We start from the raw sequence: 19,480 nt of genomic DNA, 5'->3' as shown, positions 1-19,480 counted from the left end.
CCATGACCTGTTGACTTGAGGGGAGACCTCCAGCCAGCTGGCCTTCTGGCTGTCTAATCTGCCTGCCTGTTTCTTTCTCGAGAGCCTATCTTCTTCCCCACCAGCTCAGGATGTGTGGCCTCATGGCAGCACATAGCCCAGGAAACGCCCCAGATCAGAGGCTTCCGTGGGATTCCCACCCTGCCCTGGGAGAGCAGTCAGGGTGGGAGGAAATTCCCCCACATCACATTCCCTTCCTGGTTCAGGGTCAGATTCCGAGGGCCTGGCCAGTTCAATTCCCAGTTAACTCTGGAGTTCATTACACTATCAGAAAGGAAAGCGGGGGGCAGGCCCGGGGCTTTCCTTCTCTGAGTAGCAGTTCGGTCACCGGTTAAGTGGAAAAGCAGACCCACCATCGGACAAGGGATGGACGGTGTGCAGCCACCGTCCATGGGGTGGGGTTAGAGTTAACCCAGTTCACAAATGACACGAAGCCACTGGGTTGAGCCAGGATGCAATCCCAGGTCTGAGAGCTGCAGCTGAGTGTCTGGGCCTTCTGTATCAGGTGGTTGGAAAGAGGGTTTCACTCCCCCTCCCTTCTTCCTAACTTCCTCCCTTTTCCCCATTTCTGGAGACTAGGAGACTAATGGTGGGCCAGGACCCCAAGGTCTCAGCTGGGATGGAGTCCTTGGGTTCTAGCTTGCAGCTCTGGGACTCAGCCAGTTCATTGACGGGTGACCTGTGCAGTTTCGTCAGGCACCAGGCTTAGCTTAATGTTCTGCAGTTTCCACTTGACACTTTTTTTGTTTTTAATTAACAAGGGGCTACACCTTTTCATTTGGCACTGGACCTATCAATCACGTGTAGCCGTTTGTGCTAGGGAGTCCAAGTGACCCGGAACGTTCCCCTCCTATGCCCAACCTTGTCAGGAGAGTCTGGAGACCTGGCACTTGGCCCACAGGCCTTTTGTGCCCTGCCTCCGCTTACCCAGTGCCCGGTGGCCCCAGAAGTCTCTGCAGGTGTGGGAGGAGAGCCCTGAGCTGGGGAGGCAGGGAGCCACGCTGTGGGAGGCAGCAGGCTGGCGGCCAAGCCACAACTGCTGGCCTGGCGGTGGTGAGTGTTTCTAAGCTGGTGTTGGGCAGAGATAAGGGGCAATGTGACCTCGTGGCTGGTGGCAGGGCGGGGGCGGGGGGTGGTTGGTGGGGGAACTTCCAGGCTCAGAGAGAGGACTCTGGAGTCAGACCTGGCTTCATTCTGCTTCCTGCTGCAGGGCCCTGGTAAGTTAGCGCCTCATGGCCTCAGTTTCCTCACCTGTAAAAGGCACAGGGAGTAGTCATACAACTCACGGGAGAGAGATGGCATCCAGGAAGTGGGGCGCCATCGTTTTCAGCGGGGGCTCATTTGCTCACCCAACCCTGCCTGCCCTGGTGGTGAGGGATGGGCAGGAAGTCCTCCCACCACCATCAGCCGTGTCTGCTCATGGCATCACCCTCGGTCTCCCAGGCCCAGGGTCTGCTGGGTTTGATTGGATTACAACTGCAGCCTATCCCAGGAGGTTGCCTCCCACTCCCGTTCCATTTGCAGGCCCAACCCTTGGTGTCCAGTGTACAGAGTCACCTCTATCTTAGCCCTGCCCTTGGGTGGGTTGGAGGTTTATTGCTTTGTTGACCCAAATGTCTTTCTGGAGTGGTAACCTGGCAGCCGCGATCCACCAGCCACTCCAGATGTCTGGAGATTGGATCTGGGCCTGCTGACGTTCTCCGGACCCCCTTCTCTGCCACTGCGGTTCCTGCAGCTTCCCGGAGGTGAGTTGGGGGGAGTGGGAGCCTGAGGAATATAGTGGGGGTCACGTGAGGGCAGCCCTCTGGGCCCCTGTTTTTGGTCACACCCAGGCTCTTTTGTCTCCTCTTTGGGCCTGCTGGGGACCCACTGCTTCCTCCTAGAAACCAAGGGAAGCTGGGTGAGTCTCATAGCCTGGAGATATCTCACGTAGCCTCTTCTCAGAAAGAACTTGGGGCCAGGCAGGAACGCACACTCACACATTTAGCCCAGGTGAGGAAAGGAACCTGGGCTCTTCTAGGTACTGGTGGGTGCCCAAGTCCAGTGTCCCCTGGACCAGTCTGATGGCTCCAGCCTCTGTCTGCAAATGACCAGGGACTTCTTAGTTCCAGACCCACTACTCAGAGGCCTGTGAAGGCTTTTTCCAGTATCCCATGGTGGGGGAAAAAACCCTAACAGTGCAAAGATTACTATGGGGTGTGAAGGGCCTGAGGGACCACCACCCTGGGGCAGGAAGAGCTGAAGCAGAGGCCACTGCCCTCAGACCGTGGTGGGGGCAGGGGGACGACTCCAGAGGGCACCGGCTGCCCGGCTGTGGGCAGGGTCGGGGAGCAGCACCAGGACTGGCCGCAGCTTCTCAGACGTGAAGGTCCTGGCATGTGTGTGGGGCAGGCTTAGGGCTTTGGTGGCAGAAATGCTTACTCAGTCGTGTCCAACTCTTTGCAACCCATGGACTGCAGTCTGCCAATCTCCTCTGTCCGTGGGATTTCCCAGGCGAGAATACTGCAGTGAGTTGCTATTTCCTTCGCCAAGGGATCTTCCTGACCCAGGGATCAAATCTGCGTCTCCTGCATTACAGGTGAATTCTTTACCGCTGAGCCACCTAGGAAACACTTGTCGGCAGAAAGGTTGTGACTATTTAGTGTACAGGCCTGGGGCAATCCAAGCTGAGACACCTGTGTACTCTCTGAGCCTCACTTTCTCCCTCTGAGAAGCGGGAGTAACAGCAGTCTCCACGTTATAGACTGTGCTAAGGATTCAGCGAGGTATGTTCGCATAGTGCTTGTTATTAGTAGCGCAGGAGAAACCCCTGACCCACAGGAAACTGTGTAGGCTTCTGTGTCCTTGTTATTATTATTGAAGTGGTTGTTACTCTTCTTGGGGGCTCTGGAAAGGGAAGCTAGCCCTAGAGCAGAGCCTCCTGGAGTAAGCCTGGTCCCAGGGACACGGCAGGCCTGACGGGGGAGCTCCAGCCCCGGATTTGGTCCTGGAGTTGGGCTGCAGCACCCTTTTATTTCCAGAGTCCAGGTCATTGGCCGGGGCTGGGAGAAGGACTGGGGACCGGATGCCTCCACCCCTGGCCTCTAACCTGCCTGTGACCTCAAGCAGGAGATTCCGCTTCTGTGAGCTCCCGGCAGTAATTTCATCAGGTGCCCTGCTCTCTGCTCCGTGGTTTCCTGTCCTGTGGCCGGCAGGGCAGGGCAGGCGCCGAGGAGGGCTGGGGTGAGGATGGGGCCCAGGCTCAGGAAGTGGATGGAGCGGGACACCAGAGGGGCAGGAAGCCTTGCCTGCGCCCACGGCCATTTGTACTGCCCCCAGTGCCTGGAGGGCAGGGTCTCTACAGCCTGGGGGCTGGACCTTGGGGGCCCACTGACTTGTTTTAATTAAAAACAAAGTGGTATTAATGTCCTAAATTAGTCCAACACAGACCACTTGGAAGTTTATAAAGCAAAAGGTGAAAATAGCACCCAATCCACTCTCCCCACATCCACTCTCCAGGGGAAACTACTGTCTGTAGTCCCTTCATGGATTCTTCCCGAAGCAGTTTGTGTGCACTTACAGACCCATGTGCATAGACAGTTGGATTAAAAAAATGAATCATGCTGTATATGCAGTTCATTTTTTATATTAAAAATAAAATTTAAAATATAAAAAACATTATGTGACCATTATCTTAAAAAATTTGGAAAATACAGTGAAGTCAAAAGAAGACAGCAGCCCATAATCTTATCATTCCAGAAATAACCACTATTGACCCTTCAATCACTGTGATAGACAAAAACATCTCTTTATTTTCATTTATATTTTTTTTTTCACCTTTTAAAAGACACCCGAATGACGGCATGAGTTATACTTGTGAATAATAAAACAATATAATGAACTTCTTGAATTCATATCCCACTTAAAGACCAGACCTTTGATACTATAACTGGCACACCCCTGCCTTTTTTCCCTTCTCCCACACCCATCTCCCAACACACAAAACTGCTGTGTTCTTGATTTTTACTTTTAAAACTTTAATCACTCTGATAGGCAAAGCTATCTCCTGTCCTATGAGAGGCGGCCTACTGCCTGCTGTGCACTTAAACAGTATATTGTGTAGTTCCATTTGTCTTCCAGAACTTGGCTTTTTCACTCCTCCTGTCTGTAAGATCCATCCATGTCATTTCCCCCTGCTATATAGTATTTCACCATGTGAATGTATCATAATGTAAAAAGATTCCATTCTCCTTGATAGCTATATGAATTATTTCCAGTTTGGTTTCAAGCATTGCTGCTCTGAACTTCATAACCTGCATTTGCAAGACCTTCTCCAGGGTATATATCTAGGTGGTGGTGGTTTAGTCGCTAAGTCGTGTCTGACTCTTGCGACCCCATGGACTGTAGCCCGTCAGGCTCCTCTGTCCATGGGATTCTCCAGGCAAGAAGACTGGAGTGAGTTGCCATTTCCTTCTCCAATATATCTAGGAGCAGGATGCAAAATTTTCCAACTTCGTTTTCCAAAGTATTATAGAGATGCATTTTTAACACTTGCTTTCTTCACTTATGACATATCCGGGTGAACATCCTGGACATCTCTTCCTGTCGGTGTATATTGATCTGAATCACTCATTTAGCAGGGCTGTGACTGTTCATTTAACCAGGCGTCCAGCCTCCTTATTTTTCACTATCACAGAAAATGATGTAATGAATACCATGATAATTATAAGAAGTAATGTAACGTTTTTCAATCCTTACAACACCGCGGGAGGTTGCTCGCCCCATTTTTTGAAAGCAGGGGAAGCGTCAAGTCGTGTGCCAAGGCCGCACAGCTAGCAGCTGGCAGAGCTGAACTTGCACAGTGGACCCCTGCATTCACCCAGGGTGATTACTGGGTGCAGGGCTCTGGAGGCTCGAGGAAGGGATGCCCAGGGAGAAACTTGATTCCAAGGGCAGGGTGCTCTGTGACTCAGTTTCCCCATCCCGGCCGTGGGGACAGTAAAGTGAAGTGGGTGTGGGTGTGACCCACAGAAGAGGTTCTTCGGAAAGCTGTTACTGCCCTTGTCACTACAGGCTGCCTAGAGGCTTGAGCAAGGCGCCTGGGTGCTCCGTGCGGGGGTCGCCTGCCCCTCGCCCATCACCGTCTGCACCGCCCCGGGGCGGAGCCACCCGTGGCCCCTCGAGGCTCCGCCCGCCTCCCAGGCCTGGGCCGGAGATAGGGGAGCGGCGGCGCTAGGACCCGGCGGGCCGGGGCTGCGGCGGGGCCTGGGCGGCCACAGCATCGCGGACCCCGGCTCTCGGCTCCCGGCGCCATGTGAGGGGGCTCGGGGGCCGCGGGGAGCCAGCGCTCCCCGGGGGAGGTGAGCAGGCCCCGCGCGGGGGCGGGCTGCGGGAGGGGGCGCCGCCTGCACCCCTGGTGGGGGTGGGGGTGGGGTTGGAAGCCGCCGGTGATGGAGATTGATGCGGGGGGCCACCGGGGGCACTCCTAGACCCACTCACTCTTGGCAATCGCGCCTGAAGATCCCGGTCCTCGCGACCAAGGGCTGTCGCGGGGTTCGCGCGGCCTCCCGCCGCTGACACCCCATTCGAGCTCGGGGACCCTGCCGCCGTCCTGCCTCCCTTCTTCCCTGCTGAGGCTAGAGCTCCTTACCCGCCAGAGTGCTGGAGTTCGTGGGGTGGGGGATCAGCGCAAGCGGAATGTAGAGAACTCGTCGCCCCCTCCCAGGTGCACCCACGGTTTCGGCGTCCCCCATTTGGAATTAGGAGCCCCCTCCCCCTTCTCCCGGGAATCTCCTCCCACGCGACTCGTGGGGGCGTCCCGACCGCGTAGGAGGGCTCCTCGAGCTGGGCAAAGCGAAACCCCCAAACAGAGGACAGGGTGTGGCCCCCAGCCTTAGCCCACAGTTTCAGCCTTCTGACCGGGCCTCCTTAGGACTGAGTCCACGCTCCTGGCTCAGGGCTGTGGGCTGCCGCCTCCCTGGCCTGAGGAAGTGGCCCCTCAGCAGGCCTGCTATCCCTGATGAATCAGGTGCTGGGCATGCACCCCGTGGCCTCTAGTCAGTACCAGCCCTGGGGGATCCTTGAGAGAAATCCTGTCAGGCTCATCCCCAGGTTGCTGCCTGGAAACAAGCCTGGAAATAAGACTTCCCAGCAAATTCTGAACAGCTCTGCAAGGCACTTTGCCTCTGTGAATCTCAGTCTCCTCATCTGCGAAATAGGGATGAGAGCCCCTACTGTGTACAATTGCCAGGAAGATTCAGTGAGTGGGTGGTGCTTAGCAAGGACTCAGCATTTATTGATATTAGAGGGAAGTTGCTGGGCCAGGCATCAGAGGCAGCGTGGGGGAGAATTGTTTGGCTAGCTCCTGAAGAGGCAGGCCTTAAACAATGAATAACCAGAAAACTAACAGCTGCTGGCCCCGACCAAGCACTTTCAAATCCCTGTGCGTCCCTTGCCACATCTGCTTGACTCCTTCTAACAATCTTGTGAGTTACCTACTCTTATCATTCCATTTCACAGATGAGGAAACTGAGGCTCAGAGAGGTCACATGGCTTGCCCGAGGCCCCTCAGCCAGTAAGTGGAGGAACCCGGATTTGCAGTTGAGCCTGAGATGCTGTACTGACCATGGCCTTCTCAGAGCAGGACTGTGACGGGGGCTGACCAGGGGGACAGTGGTCCTGGCTGAGGGCACTGCTCAGGCAAAGGTGGGAAAGTAGGGGGGCGGGTCTGGGAACTGGAGTGTTCTAGGGTGTCTGGAGCTTGGGGGATCCGAAAGAAAGCGTAGTGAGAGGGGTGGCTCAGCTCGGAGAAGCAGCTGGAATGCTAGAGGCCTCAGGGCAGATGGGGGCTACCCAGGGATCCTGGATAACTTTTGCATTAGTGGGCTGTGAGTTTAACAACAAGCTGCTGTTCCCTTCCGTTGAACCTCTGTCTCCTGATCTGTGGATCCGGCGGGACTGGACCCGGTGAGAGTCCCCATCAGAGTCCCGACTGGAGGCTTTGAAGGCCGGCTGCGGCGAAACCTGAAACACGGCTTGGGAGGAGGGGGCGCCTGCAGAGAGAGGGCGGGGTTGGGTGGTGGGCGGAGTTAGGACCCAACCAATCAGGAGCTGTGTGGGGACACCTCCTTTGGCCTGGGACTTTTTGGCTATTCCTGGTAGCTGTGTAGGAGTAAACAGCTGCTAGGTCAGGGGGCGGAGATAGTGGCGGGAGCTGGGAGGCCCCTGGAGGGAAGCTTCTACTGAGCTAGGGAGGTGCTGGGCCCGTTTCTTTCTTTGCGCACTCACTTTCCCTTAGTGCCTTCTGGCCTCTAACCTGCTGGAGGTGGCTGGACACAGGTACTGACTCCCTTTTGAGAGGTGGGGAAATTGAAAGCTGCAGAGAAGCTGCGTCCTGCGAAGATGGGGGCGGGGTGGGGGGGGCGCGTCTGTTGGAGAGTGAGGAGCAGGATGTGTATGGTTCCCTGAGACCCTCTCCCCCCTCACCAGGGTGGAGCTGTGATTATGGCCATTGGATAGATGAGTCTGAACCCTTAACCGTCAAGATCTTAGGTAATAATGAACAAAGTCAAAACCGAGGGAAAACAAGAATGGAATCACTCAAAAAAAAAAAAAAAAGAATGGAATCACTCAGTGGACCCCCTGCACACATCTCCAGGGCCCTGGAGGCACAGCAGAGAATGGGAGTGAGGCCCTGGGCCAGCTGTGCCATCAGAGCTCTCAGCTGGAAAGTGGCATTCAGGGGACATTCCTGGCCCACCCCAGGTGGGAGGATGAGTGGGCATGAACAGGGTTGTGCAGAGTGTTCCAGTTGGAGGGGCCAGTTTATGCAAGACCTGAAAGGGTGTGAGTGTTGAGGAGTTTGGGGACCTACAAGGAATGTTGCTTTATTCCCAGGCTTCGGGACCATAAGGCAAGGTTTAGAGTAGAGGTGTGAATGGGGCTCCTGCTAGGTGAGGAGCAGCCCACCCCCCACCCCCAGCAGGGAAGCCAGCCTTTGGCCTGCAAGCTGCCTTTGGCACAGAGTGGGAGAGAGAGCACGGCAGGGAGAGAGGCAGGGCTCTGGCACCACCTGGCTGTATGACCTCTGACCAGTTCCTGCCCTGTCTCGACTTCAGTGTCTTCATCTGGAAAATGAGTACAGCCCTGAGCCTTGGAGTCATGGGTGGGTAGGAGAGCTGGCGGGAGTGGGGAGGGTGTTGCTCAAGACCAACTGGACCATAATCCTTTCTGTGGCTTGCAGGTGTGACCCCACACCTCCACCTGGGCCACCTGCAGGACACTGGCCCCTGCCCCTCAGCAGACGCCGGAGAGAGATGAAGAGCAACAAAGTAAGTTACTTTTTGTTTCTTGTCCCCATCTCTTTATTTCTTGTCTCCATCTCAGCTTCTTAATTTCCCTTCGTGAAATGGTCGCCTTCGGACCTGCCTCACACCCAGTCTCTCTTCCCTGCTGAAAAGCTCCTGATGCGTGGGAGACCCTGGTGCAAGCCTTGCTGTAGCCACTGACCTGTGTGGTCTGGGCAAGTTCCTGCCTCTCTCTGGGCCCAGGTCCACTTCTGTCCTCCTAGGCCTGACTGGTCCATCTGTGGTCAAGCATTAGCTGAGAAGGTGACTGCGGAGTTCTGGGCAGGGGGTGGGGTAGGGGAGTGAAGGTGAATGGGAGGCTGGGAGAGGGGGCAGCAGTCAGAGTCAAAACTGACATAATGTTATGAGCATCACTCCAAGGGTGCCAGGGTTCCCCATCATCCATTCATTTATGCTTTCCTGAGCACCTACTATGTACCTGGCCCCGTATACCCCTTTCCTAGGATCCACTGAGCTGCGGCTTTGGCAGAGCCTGGGGGTTGGGATTGGGGTGATGTGGGTGTGTCTGGGTCCAATCTGGAAAGAGAAACCACACAGTAATTTGAACAGAGCAAATTTAATGTAAAGAATTGTTAACTATAATTGGGCATTGGAGTAACAAAGGATTCAAACTCTACAGAATACAGGAATAGCAGGCGTAAGGAGCAGTCACTGGGAATTTTCTAATGGTCCAGTGGTTAGGAATTGGTACTCTTACAGCTGGGGTCAGGGTTTGATCCCTGATCAGGGAACAAGGGAGCCTGCAAGCCTTGTGATGTGGCCAAAAAAAGGAAAAGGAAAAAAGAAAAAAAAGCAGCTGCCCCCACAGTCAGAGCTGAGACTCAGGCCTTACTGGCCTGGAGGGGATAAGAGCTATGGCCCAGTGGATGGCAGAGAGCTCACGGTGATGCTGTGCCATGGAAGTTGTCATAAATCCACCTGCTAGGCTACAGGGAAGGCTGTTCACAGGAGGTAACTCCCAGGAGGCACTTCAAGCATCATGCAGAACTGTTCCGGGAAGGTGAAGCTTAATTTTTGTGGGTGTTGCTGATGGTTGAGTGTGCCACATGAGCTCAGCTCTGGAGAAGCTGTGGTCACAGTAGGAGTCAGGGGCACTCTGCTTCAAAACTGCCGGAGGGTGGATGCTGGAGGAAGCTGTTGACCCCTGGGAGAAGCCATGTGCCCTGGAGGAGCAAGTGCCCAGAACCAGGCTCAAAGCCCCCAGAACTGGGCAGCAAACTTGCTTCCTTCTGAAGTCTATCTCTGGTGCCCTCTACTAACAAAGTTTGCTAGCGAGGAAAAGCCTGTAAGGGGTCCAGATCCATTTTCACAGAAAAAGCAAAAAAGAGTAAACTTGGAACTGAGAAGCAGTACGTCAATAACCGCCTAGGGGGCTCAGCGCGAGGAGTCAGGACTCCAGGGCCTCTAGCCTTGCAGACCCTGGGCCAATAAATCCCAGTGGATGCTTCAGAGATCACTTACCTGCCTTCTGCCGCAAGTTGGTGTACCGACTACCATGCATCCTGATTCCTGACCACAACCTTTCCCTTCAGGTTTAAATGAATGATGAACATTTATGGAGACTGACTGTTTGGGGAAGACCTGGACCCTCTCGTCTGAAAGTCCCATCTGTCTCCAAGCATCCTTCCCGCTGTAGCTGGAGGGATCCTTGTGACCCCCACATCCAATCTGATCTAGCCAACCTTCTGGGCTCCACACTGGGAGCTGAGATATGGTGGGGATCAAGGCTGACTCAGTCCCAGCCCTCAGAACTCATGGTTTCATTGAGAGGGATCTGAATGCAGTGGGATTGGTGCCTGTGATAGGCAGTGCTGAGGGAGTTGGAGGAGGCCTTCCTGGGGGAGGTGGTGCCTGAACTGATGGAATAAACAGGAATTAGCAGGCGTGGTTGGTGGTGAGGACCGTGCCGGACGGCTGGGCCCTCACTGGCCTCTCCCCTCTCCAGGAGCAGCGGTCAGCAGTGTTCGTGATCCTCTTTGCCCTCATCACCATCCTCATCCTCTACAGCTCCAACAGTGCCAATGAGGTCTTTCATTATGGCTCCCTGCAGGGCCGGACGCGCCGGCCTGTCAACCTCAGGAAGTGGAGCCTCACTGATGGATACATCCCCATTCTTGGCAACAAGGTAGGGCGGCCGCTCTTGGGAACTCCCTGGGAGCTGCCTGGAGACTGCCCTTCCCCACTGCCCACCATCACTGCTCCCACTTTCTTCTTCTCCTCCTCCTCTTCTCTCTACTTCCTCCATCCCTGCTAAAGAAAAGGGTGGACCCCAGGAGTCCAGTGCCTTCAGCCCCTTGTTTGTGCTGTGACCTCGGACAAGCAGCCTGTCCTCTGGACCTCAGTTTTCTCCAAGGTTCCACCCTCAGTGCTAATAGCCTATAATCTCCTGAATCAGAATCCCTTTGGAAAGGTCTGTCTGGTTTTCAGATCTCGGTCTCTTCAGGGGAGTCTACATAGGATTTGGGAGCAGGACTCTAGGGTACTTGGCAACACAAAAGCAATAATAAGAATGGCTGCCAATGGTCAGTTGCTTGTTGTGTGCTGGCCGCTGTGATCAGCAGTAATCCTCATACCAGCTCTGTGAGTTTAGCATTATCTCCCTTGACGAGATGGGAAAATTGAGGCTCAGAGAGGCAAAGTTACTTGCCCAAGGTCACACAGCAAGGGTGAGGAGGAGCCTGGGTATTGCCCCAACATCTGATGAGGATACAGCTGTGTGGAGAGGCCCAGAGACTTTCCTGGGGCTTCTGTTTGTCTTGGATGACTATGAAACTCAGGTTGTATTTCCGGAGTTCTCCTTGTAGTCCTCTGAGCCCCAGTGTTTTCCTTGGGGTCAGGGAGAAAATTGTTGGCCTCAAGCATGGATGCCACCTTCCAGAAGGAGGTCCCCCAGCCCCTGCCTGCCTTTCTCTTTTCCCTCACTAACCCTCCTAAATCTCTAGAGGTCTTTGCATATAGAGCCTGGGACCATGAGCTCATCCTCACTGGAAAAAGGCCCATTAGCATGTGTTTAGAGACAGAGGCTTCCCTGGTAGCTCGGCTGGTGAGAATCCACCTGCAATGCAAGAGACCCCAGTTCCATCCTTGGATCGGGAAGATCCCCTGGAGAAGGGATAGGTTACGCACTCCAGTATTCTTGGGCTTTCCTGGTGGCTCAGACAGTAAAGATCCACCTGCAATGTGGGACACCTGGGTTTGATCCCTGGGTTGGGAAGACTCCCTGGAGGAGGGCATGGCAACTCACTCCAGTATTCTTGCCTGGAGAATCCCCATGGACAGAGGAGCCTGGTGGGCTACAGTTCATGGGATTGAAAAGAGGCAGACACGACTGAGTGACTAAGCACAAGAGACTGATTAAGGGCTTCTCCAATTGCTCAGTGGTAAGAATCTGCCTGCAATGCAGGAGACGTGGGTTCAAGCCTTGGGGTGGGAAGATCCACTGAAGGAGGAAATGGCAACCCACTTCGGTATTCTTGCCTGGGAAATTCCATAGCGAGAGGAGCCTAGCAGGCTGCAGTCCACAGGGTCACAAAGAGTTGAACACAACTGAAGTGACTGAGCACGCACACAGAGACAGATTAAGGGCTTTCCCATTGGCTTAGTGGAACATAATCTATCTGCAGTGCAGGAGACTGGGGTTCAAACCTTGGGTCAGGAAGATTCCCCTGGGGGAGGGCATGGCAACCTACTCTAGTATTCTTGCCTGGAGAATTCTGCGAACAGAGGAGCCTAGCGGCTGCAGTCCACAAAATAACAAAGAGTTAGACACAACTAAGCGACTGAACACGAACATGCGACACGAGAGACAGATTAACACCTAACTGAGACTTTCTCTACCCTAAGGATCCTTGAAAGAGAAATTAAAATGGTAGAATCCCTGGGAGAAAGTGGAACTGCTTGAGGGTGGGTGATGTGGAAGGGAATGAGACAGAGCTTGGCCAGTAGCTGTTTCTAGCCTGATAGGGGAGGCCAGGATGGTAGAGCTCAGGAAAGCTGGCAAAGCCATCAGTTGAGGTATTAAACATGAGACATGTTGCTGGATCTTGGAGTAAGGCCTCAGGGAAGGCTGCCTGGAGAAGGTGACACCTGAACTTAGCCTTGAAGGGTGCACAGGAGATCCATGGGCAGAAAAGAGGCTTCAGATGGCTTGTGGTTCTAATCTGTTCATTGCACAAATGGGAAAACAGAGGCTCAAAGCAGCTTCCACACCATTTCCTACTGTCAAGCTGATGGCCTGTTTGTGGGTGATGTGGAAATGTCATGGATACATTGGGGAGCTGGCCAAAGAGCTGTATCCAGCTCTTTGAAGAGCTGGCCTGGGGGTGAAGCTGGGGCTCTGTGGCCATGTAGACCTAGGTTCAGATCCTGACCCTGCATTCCTCTGCTCTGTGACCTTGGGGACATCCCAGCATGGCTGTCCTGCATGGTTTCTTTTCATCCTTCAGGTGTTAGCTCAGAGAGGCCCCCTCAGATGACTTTTCTAGCATAGCCCTCACTCCTGCCAATCTTGATCCTCTGCCCCTATTTTATTTCCTTCCCAGCACGTATAACTTACCACCTGGCATTATTTTATCATTTACTTGTTCACCATCTGTCTCCCCAACCGTGAATTTCTTAAAAGGCAGGAGTGGGGTCTCTTGTTTATTGCTCTGTCTCTTGTAGTTGGCCATTAGCAAGCTTGCTATAAATATCTGTTGAACGTTGAATGAATACGGCTCAATTTCCCTGTCTTTAAAATGGGCATCATAATTCCTGCCTCCTGGAGGCCTGGGTGTATGGAGCACAGTGTCTGGCACCGAGTGGTCATAACAGTGTTGGCTTTCCTTAACCCCCCAGACGCTGCCCTCCAGGTGTGGCCAGTGTGTGATTGTCACCAGCTCCAGCCACCTGCTGGGCACCAAGCTGGGTCCTGAGATCGAGCGGGCCGAGTGCACAATCCGCATGAACGACGCACCCACTACGGGCTATTCGGCTGATGTGGGCAACAAGACCACCTTCCGCGTGGTGGCCCATTCCAGCGTATTCCATGTGCTGCGGAAGCCTCAGGAGTTTGTCAACCGGACCCCTGAAACTGTGTTCATCTTCTGGGGCCCCCCAAACAAGATGCAGAAGCCCCAGGGCAGCCTGGTGCGCATCATCCAGCGGGCAGGCCTGCTGTTCCCCAACATGGAGGCCTACGCCATCTCCCTCAGCCGCATGCGCCAGTTTGACGACCTCTTCCGGAGTGAGACAGGCAGGGACAGGTACCAACCTCCTGCCCACTCCCTCCGGCCAGCCCTGTGCTCCCTCTCAGCGTGCTCTGCCTGGAGGGCCTATTGCTCCCAGCATGCACTGCTCTGAGGGTGTGGTCACTTCTTGCCACCTTTTCTTGGTCAGGTTTCCTAGGGGAGTTCGCTTCATGTCCAGCTCTTAGTTTGTGTCATTTCCAACATGCTCTGCCTGGCTTCATCTCCCTGGGAGGGCCTGCAGTGCTCCCAGAGGACAAGGGCTCCCAGCATGCTTTGCTCTAAGGTTGTATCGTTACTCCTAGCACCTTTCTAGGACAGCCCTCACGTAGCATGCCTCATGGAAAGTGTTGACCATTCCCAGCATGTCTCTTCTAAGGATACATCACCCTTGGTATGTGCTGCTCTGACTGATCTCTCTAGAAAAGCTAGGCCAAAAAAAAAAAAAGCTAGGCCAGTGCTGTCTAATAGAAACATCATGTGAAAAAAATAAAGAAAGAAAGAAAGAAAAGAAATATCATGCGAGCCACATAGGTAATTTAAATTTTTAGAGTAGCCACATTTAAAAAGTAAAAAGAAACAGGTGAAATTCAATTCACTTTTATTCAACTTGATATGTCCAACATATAGGTCCTATACATATTTTGTTTGATTTATACCTAAATATTTAAAATTTTTAGAACTATTGTACATAGTATTAGAATTTTGATGGGTTTCCCATTATTCATTGCTAGCTTATAGAAATATGACTGATTTTTTTGTGTTGACCTTATATCCAGTAATCTTCCTAAACTTACTTATTGGTTCAAGGAGACTTTTGTAGATTCTTTGGATTTTCTGTGCAAATGATCATGATGTAGCAACATGCATAGAAGGACAGTTTTATCTTTTGTTTCCAATCTGTATGCCTCTTATTTCTTTTTCGTGCATAATTGCACTGGCTAGTGCTTTCAATATAACACCAAATTGTTTTAGAAGTGGTGAGAGTGGACATCCTTGCCTTGGTCTCAGTCTTAGGGGCAAAGTGCTCAGTCTTTCATCATTGAATATGATGTTGGTTGTAGGTTTTTGAAGCTATGGGTTGAGGAAGTTATCAGGTTGAGGAAGTTTCTTTCTCTTACTGGTTTGCTGAGACTTTTTTGTTTGTTTTGGTTCTTGGTGATTTTTTTTTTTTTTTTAAGCCATGCTATGCAGCGTGTGAGATCTTAGTTCCCCAACCAGGGATGAAATCTGTGCCCCTTGTTTTGAGAGAATGGAGTCTTAACCACTAGACCTCCAGGGAAGTCCTGCTAAAAGCATTTTTCTTAGTCATTACTGGGTATTGGATTTATCAAATGTTTTTATGCATCAATTGATATCACATGGTTTTTCTTAAGGCTATTAAAATGATGGATTATATTGATTGATTTTTATATATTGAATCAGTCTTGCATTTCTGAAATAAACTCTGCTTGGTTGTGGATGTCATTCTTTTTATATATTGCTGGATATGATTTGCAATATTTTGTTGAGATTTTTGTATCTGTGTTCATGAGAGATATTGGTCTGTAGTTTATTTTGTACTGTCTTTGCCTCATTTTGGTATCAGAGTAATGCTGGCCTCAGAAAGTGAATTGGGAAATGTTTTCCTTCTATTTTCTGGAAGAGATTATATAGAATTGGTTTTATTTCTTCTTTAAATGTTTGGTAGAATTTGCCAGTGAAACTCTTGGCCTGGAGAGTTCCTTTTCAGAAGATTTTTAATTTCTTTAAGAGTTATAGGATATTCAGGTTTTCTATTTCATCTTGAGTTTTGGCAGTTTGTGGTTTCAAGGAATTGGCCCATTTCATCTAAATTATCAAATTCATGTACATTGTTTTTTACAGTTTTCGTATTATTCTTTTAATGTCTACAAGGCCTATGATGAATCCTCCTTTTTTATTCTTGATATTGGTTAATTTGTGTCTTTTCTTTCTGTCAATCTTGTAGAAGTTTATTTTTTCTTAAACTTTTCATAGAACCCCCCCCCTCAATCAAATATACCCTAAATATTTTCAGTTCAACAAGTAAGCGGTGTCAAAAATTATCAGTGACATTTTCTACATTCTTTTTTGCATGCTAAGGAATAAAGTGTGTATTTTACACTGACAGCACATCTTAACCTCATGTCAAGTGCTCACATGTGCCCGCGTGTGGCTGGTGGCTGTTCTGGTGGGCAGTACAGCCTGAGGTTCTTGGTTGCTCATCCCATGCCTGGCTCTGAACTTGTCACTTGTCACTCCTGGCAGGACCTCCGCTGGTTAGTCTCTCCTTTGGAGTTGGTGCCCAGCATGTGCGCAGGTGTTTCCGCCTACCATGCTCTGTGGTCAGGGTCGCTCCCAGCCTGCCCGAGGGTGACCAGGCTCCCCAGGAGTTAATTCCCAGCATGTCGTGTACCTGTTCTTCCCCTCAAAGGAGCCCTCCCTCCACGCCTCATCTCTGTTCAGACTTGTCCGCGCTCCCGCAGCAGGGCTGGACCCGGGGTGACTGACACGGAAGGAGAGCCCCAGGAGGGGGCAGAGTGGGAGGAGTCCTGGGAAACTCTGGGTGGGTGGGCCCTTTTCCCTGCCTGCCCCACCACCACCTGCACACCCCCTCATCGTGACACCTCTCTGCCCCCAGGGAAAAGTCCCACTCGTGGTTGAGCACAGGCTGGTTCACCATGGTGATTGCAGTGGAGTTGTGTGACCACGTGCACGTCTATGGCATGGTGCCCCCCGACTACTGCAGGTGAGCACTCCCAGGGCGATGTCCAGCTGTTGGCCTCAGGGTGGAGCGGGGGTCCTGAAGACCTTGGCTGGGATGCCTTTGAGGGCCTCTATTTTACAGTATTCAAACTGCTCTGCAGAGATCTAGGCTCTTCAGAGCTACCTCAGGGGCTTCCATCCCAAGCTCAGCCGGAGTCCAGAGTTTATATATTAATAACTATTTTTATTATAACTATATGAAAAGCCCAGTAGGTGACAGCTGTTTTTATACTAAGTGCTGACTGTGTACCAAACATAGCTTTTTATTATCTCATTTACTCCTTATAGTGACCATAAGGGATAAGAGGAGGATATTTTGTGAATGGCCTCAGTTCCCAGGAGCAGTAAGGGGTGGGGGCCAGGCTTCAGAGCCCCATGGTCCTTACCACTATCCCACATTGCCACCCTCTGGGGAAAAGGAAAAATTTCCACTGCATTAAAAAAAAATTAAAATTTGAGGACTTCCCTGGTGGCTTAGTAGTAAAGATTCAGCCTTGCAATGCAGGGCACATGGGGTTCACTCCCTGGTCTGGGAAGAGTCCACATAAGCTCTTTTGCCATAACTAAGACCTGATGCAGCCAAATAGATTTTAAAAAAAAGTTTGAGAGTCACACACCTAGTCTACACTATATCCATTTCATAGATGGGGAAATTGAGGCCCGGGGGCGGGGGGCGGGAATTTCCCCCACTGAGGCTCTTCAGAAGGTCAGGGGCTGGGAAGGGCAGGATCCGGCCAGTGCCCACCTTGCCCTTACGGCCCCCTCTGCTCTGCCCCAGCCTGCGGCCCCACCTGCAGCGTATGCCCTACCACTACTATGAGCCCAAGGGGCCAGACGAGTGTGTCACCTACATACAGAACGAGAACAGCCGCAAGGGCAACCACCACCGCTTCATCACGGAGAAGAGGGTCTTCTCGTCCTGGGCCCAGTTGTACGGAATCACCTTCTCCCACCCCTCCTGGACCTAGGCCACCCCACCTGTGGGGCTCTCACGAGGGACACAGGAGAAGTGGGTCTCTGCCCAGCTGCTTGACCCAGGGCCATCTCCTGGCCAATCAAGGCTGGTCAGAGTGTCTTCTGGCTGGTCAGGCCTTGAAGAGGGTGCATCCTCCAGCCATCCAGGGCCTGGAGGAATCTCTTGGCCAATCAAGGATTTGGGCTTCTATGTGGTTAATCGGGTGTTGAGGGTATTTTTTGTCCAGTCAGGGTCTGAGCATAGTCAATCAGGGTATTTCTGAGTAATCTGAGGCTAAGGTCATGTCCTTTCCCATGAGGCCTTGGTTCAGAACCCCAGGATGGACCCCAAATCACTTCCTATTGATGGGGATGGTGGGGTCCTGTTCCAGGAAGCCGCCTCCTCACTTTCCAGAGCTAGAGAGAGGTTGGGTGGGGGTAGGGGGCCAGGCTGGGGCATTTGTGGGGTTGGGGGGCTCTCCAGGGTGGCAGACTGGTATCTGGGTCTTGCCTCTGCCCTGAGTGGCCTTGAACAAACCCCTTGCCCCATCTCTGGGCCACCTTCTGCCTGTGTCAGGTTCTAATTGTAGAGTCTGAGAACCCTCCCACCTCCCCCCACTGACCACCTTGGGTCTGTCCTCCTTTAATACTGGACACCTCCAGCCACCGCCCCTTGCTGGGGGGCTCAGCTTCCTGAGGGTCTGGGGTTCCCTTCCTCACCTCCTCCTGGAAACTTGAGGGTATTTTTGTGCAACTTCCTCAGGCTTTAGGGAACTCTGAAAAGAAGGGGCAAACCTTCAGTTCTTTTCTTAGCCCCTCTGCCCAGCTGCCATTAGCCTGGCTCTTAAAGAGCCAGACCCCTGTTTCTGCCATCCAGCCATGAGGTTTTCCATCTGTTGTAGGAGACTTTGGGGCTGAGAGGAGGGGGGATCCCAGCCCACCTGAGGTTCCCCGAAGCCCCGTTGTTTGCAGCTGCTGGAGTAGTCCAAGGACCTTCCCCTACCTGGGCCAGGGAAGGCTCTAGAGGCCTGGGAGCTGTCGCCTAAGTTCTGTCACCTCCCTCTACATCAGGCACTTTATTGCTGGGCCTCAGTGGGCTGGATTTACCCCCCAGCTCTTCTGGAGTCTTGAAGGGAAGAGACTGGAGGGCTTCCTGGAGGAGGCCGTGGAATGGGCAGGGTCAGGTGGGGAAGGAGGCCAGCAGTGAGTCATTGCACTTTGGGGCAAGGGTTGGGGGCCAGCGACTACCCTAGACTTGATTTTGTAATGATTTGTACAGAAATAAACGCACCTAAGCTCCAGCCCCATTTCCTGTGTCTGAGTTCCAGCTGTCTCTCTGGCCCAGTACTTGGGGCCCACACCTTCCAGCCTAGGAGCCCGCACTCCAGCAGAATGGCCGGCTTCTTTGTGAATCATGCATTTTACAGCCTGGGTGGAGACCTGGTGGCCCTGGGGGCTGGGGGTGCAAGGGCTTCCGGAGCCAAACTCATCTGGCTCTGCCAGTCTGACCTCCCTCTGCCACTGTTACCTTAAGCAAGTCACTCCCCCTCTCAGAACCCCAGCTCCCTCTGGGCTGAAACCAGACACTGCTCTCAAGGAGGTCAGGATCAAGGGAGGGGAGGGGCCCGAGGCAGGTTCTGGGCAGTGAGGGCTGCATGGGGCGCTGCAGCTGTGGAGGTGACGCTCTTCCTGAGGACGCTTCCTGCAGAGGTTTGGAGGGGAAGAGCGTCCCACAGGAAGAGAATGGGGTGGGAGAGGATGACATTTCTGTCCCAGAAGCATGGGGGATGGGATGGAAGAGGTTGATGGGGAGAGGCAGGCAGTGGGGTCAGCGTTTGGCTGTAAGCAGGGTGGGAAGGGTGGGGGGCGGTGCCCAGGGAGGGAGCCGGAGTATCCTGCAGGCCTGAACTGGAGGGAGTCAGGCAGGGCTGCGGCCCTGGCCAGGTGTGTGAGCTGTGGATCCCTCCAACCTCTCAGCGAAAGGGCTTGTTTACTCCAGGTTGGCAGGAGGTAGGGGGTCCGTGACTCTGGGAGATTACAACCTGTTTAGTCAGATAAGATGCCCTTGGGAGCGGAGGCCTAACAAAGGGTGACTGTGAGACAAGGGGACGGAAACAAGTTCTCCTGGGCACCGCGCCAGCGGGATGGGGC

The 19,480-nt window shown here is 52.9% G+C and overlaps 1 protein-coding gene across 13 annotated transcripts; it reads left to right on the top strand.

Moving 5' to 3' along the window:
* Positions 1-1,237: 1,237 nt before the first annotated feature.
* On the top strand, positions 1,238-18,636 carry ST6GALNAC6 (ST6 N-acetylgalactosaminide alpha-2,6-sialyltransferase 6). 13 transcript variants are annotated; one of them, XM_043469649.1, is made up of 9 exons: positions 5,219-5,378; positions 6,538-6,592; positions 7,507-7,569; positions 8,136-8,182; positions 8,261-8,348; positions 10,330-10,509; positions 13,221-13,627; positions 16,251-16,358; positions 17,154-18,636. In XM_043469649.1, exons 5-9 carry the CDS (start codon positions 8,334-8,336, stop codon positions 17,341-17,343), a joined length of 900 nt encoding a protein of 299 aa, XP_043325584.1. In that variant the 5' UTR covers positions 5,219-5,378; positions 6,538-6,592; positions 7,507-7,569; positions 8,136-8,182; positions 8,261-8,333; the 3' UTR covers positions 17,344-18,636. The 13 variants fall into 13 exon arrangements, with proteins under 13 accessions (XP_043325583.1, XP_043325581.1, XP_043325580.1 ...); XM_043469650.1 differs by lacking the exon at positions 7,507-7,569; XM_043469651.1 differs by lacking the exon at positions 8,136-8,182.
* The last annotated feature ends 844 nt before the right edge of the window (positions 18,637-19,480 follow it).

This window comes from Cervus canadensis, chromosome 5 (genome assembly GCF_019320065.1).
Source record: "Cervus canadensis isolate Bull #8, Minnesota chromosome 5, ASM1932006v1, whole genome shotgun sequence".
Classification (NCBI taxonomy): Eukaryota; Metazoa; Chordata; class Mammalia; order Artiodactyla; family Cervidae; genus Cervus; species Cervus canadensis.
Note: the sequence above shows the minus strand (reverse complement) of the source record. Positions and strands in the feature narration are given on the sequence as shown.